Raw genomic sequence first — 2,230 nt, 5'->3', positions numbered from 1 at the left:
CCGGCGTGAAATGCTATTGGTGTCAGGCAGTGTAACGCCCCCACTATCCACGCATTGAAGAAGCAGCCGACCATCCTCAGCGCGAGACCAGAACACTCCCATATGGCGAACGGGTTCCACAGACTGTTCCTTCTGAGATGGTACAGGGATAGTATCACGCTTCTCCGGCGGGCATGCTGCACCCATTAAGGGGGCTATCTCGACCAGGATATCGCGGAGTGCAACCACTCCGTCTTTGGAGCCGAAGAGAGCTATATCGTCATAGTATGGGAGGGCTGATACACCACCACCAACATCCAGAAACTCCTTAGTGTCTCGCCGGCAGACAGCTCTGCCCAGTAATCCGGTGTAGGCACAGTTCAACAAGAGAGTCACCTGGGCAGCAAGCGCCGCCGGGCCGCAGCGAATTCCGAAGACCACTCGATTACAATGGAAGCTGCGACCCGCGGTCTTAATTCGCACACAGCGACGGCCCGCCAGCCTCAACTTATAAAAGGCCTTCTGGAGGTCAAGCAGCTCCAAGTGGTCCCCTGGCTGGACCCGGGCACGGAGTGTACCCAGTACTTCGGGAACACTGTGGCCACTATAGCTTGCCGCTGGTAGACATAAATTTGGACCTCGCATATCACTGCATAACCTGACTCGAGTACTCTTGTGTGTACCCTGGGATAATGGGAAAGTGCAGCATGGTAGGTCAAGCGGCGTTTCATCAGCTGAGGGTTCCCCTTCCAGCCACCACCGTCGATCGATCATGCCGTTCAGCTCCTCTGTGTAGCTACTAGTCTCTTCCGCCGAAAGACGATTGAGCATAGGTACGCTGTAATCGATGTTAGCCCTCCGCGAAAAGCGTTGGTACTCATTCAACCGTTTGCCTTCCAGTCGAACATCGTCCCAATCAATCTCAAACACATAGATCTGTTTGGGGTCATCTTTATGTTCTCCCGCACGGAGGCGCCGTAAGCGCGAACGATACTTTGGTGCACCAGGTAAGGGGATCCAAACATCCAGACAGTCAGCCAAGGCTTTCTGAGCTCGAGTAACCGGATCAGCGGGCTCTTCTTGAGGGGCATGATCGATAATTTGGTACCCGAGGGATGGAAGGTCCGCCTTTCTCACCAACAGATCTATCTCAGGTAGGGAGTCTACCACCAATAGTTGTAGCTGGACTTGGAAGCCAGGACGTTTTACGGTTAGAGTGACCCATTCTTGTGCCTCCCTAGCCCCACCGGCCGTTTGAAGCTTAACACATTCTCCTGAGGTAGGAGTGACTTTAAGCATAGATACCAACCCCCTGGAAACGAGATTCTGGGAACACATGGTATCAAAGCCAGCCCGAGCATGGGTAACATAAGTTGTTCCCGGGTCATTGTTAGTAGGTGATACCTCAACTGTCCCAGCCAGAACTTCGGCCTTACCCAGGGTTAGTAGGGCCGTCTCAGTACGCTCACCCTTGGAATCGTCAGTTGGACGGTCGTGGACATTGGTCTGCGAGTTCCTCGGACATCTCCGAGCGAAGTGATCTGCTGAGCCGCAGATAGCACACTGGCCCTTCTCTAGCCTCTCTTTCGCGAGTGACTCAGATACTCCATGAGCCTTGGCATGATCAACAGCAGTAACTCTTGTTCTCTTCCTCGGTGGTCCTGTGTTCTCAGGATCAAAGAAGGATACTGGTCGCTTTTGCCCACCACCAGTAGTTTTAGGTGCCCTAGAGGATAGCATGGCTCGAGGAATAGACTCTTTTCCATGGTTGTCTTTGGCCTGACGATGAGAACCAGACTTAAACTTAGGTCTTGGTATATCATAGTCTCGTTGGTCTCGGCGACCCGTAGAGGCTGTTAGGCGATCAGACCTGTCCTCCTCCCACATCCCGAGGAGCTCATTGGCTCCCTTATAGCCGGACTTATGGGCATGACGAGAGAGTACATCCATAACTTCCTCATAACTCTGGCTTGAGCGAACAGCTTGAAATAACATCATGAAGGATTCACCATTCCTCCTTACACGAGGAAATGCCTTGAGGATCGACAAATAACAGGCCTTACGGGTTGCCCATGTCAGAGTTGTCCCTTCAGGGTGTCCACTCAGCTTCGTAAAAAGTTTCCGTTCCTTCTCAAGCAAGGATGTAACCTTCTCTCGACCCCCTGACCAGCGAGCGAGGGAAGAGTGGCCCACTCCTCCAATAGCCGACCACTGAGAGTTTGGGATCGGTCAGGGATTGAAACTCTTGTTT

General features: G+C 52.8%; 1 protein-coding gene across 1 annotated transcript; it reads right to left on the bottom strand.

The window, feature by feature from the left end:
- Nucleotides 1-739: 739 nt before the first annotated feature.
- Nucleotides 740-1,974, bottom strand: Pmar_PMAR008344 (hypothetical protein; the record flags this gene model as incomplete). Its single annotated transcript, XM_002779979.1, has 1 exon — nucleotides 740-1,974. A coding segment is annotated over one exon (1,235 nt), but the record flags the coding sequence as incomplete, so codon positions are not given.
- Nucleotides 1,975-2,230: the final 256 nt, after the last annotated feature.

Source organism: Perkinsus marinus (assembly GCF_000006405.1).
Source record: "Perkinsus marinus ATCC 50983 genomic scaffold scf_1104296944740, whole genome shotgun sequence".
Taxonomy (NCBI): Eukaryota; Perkinsozoa; order Perkinsida; family Perkinsidae; genus Perkinsus; species Perkinsus marinus.
Note: the sequence above shows the minus strand (reverse complement) of the source record. Positions and strands in the feature narration are given on the sequence as shown.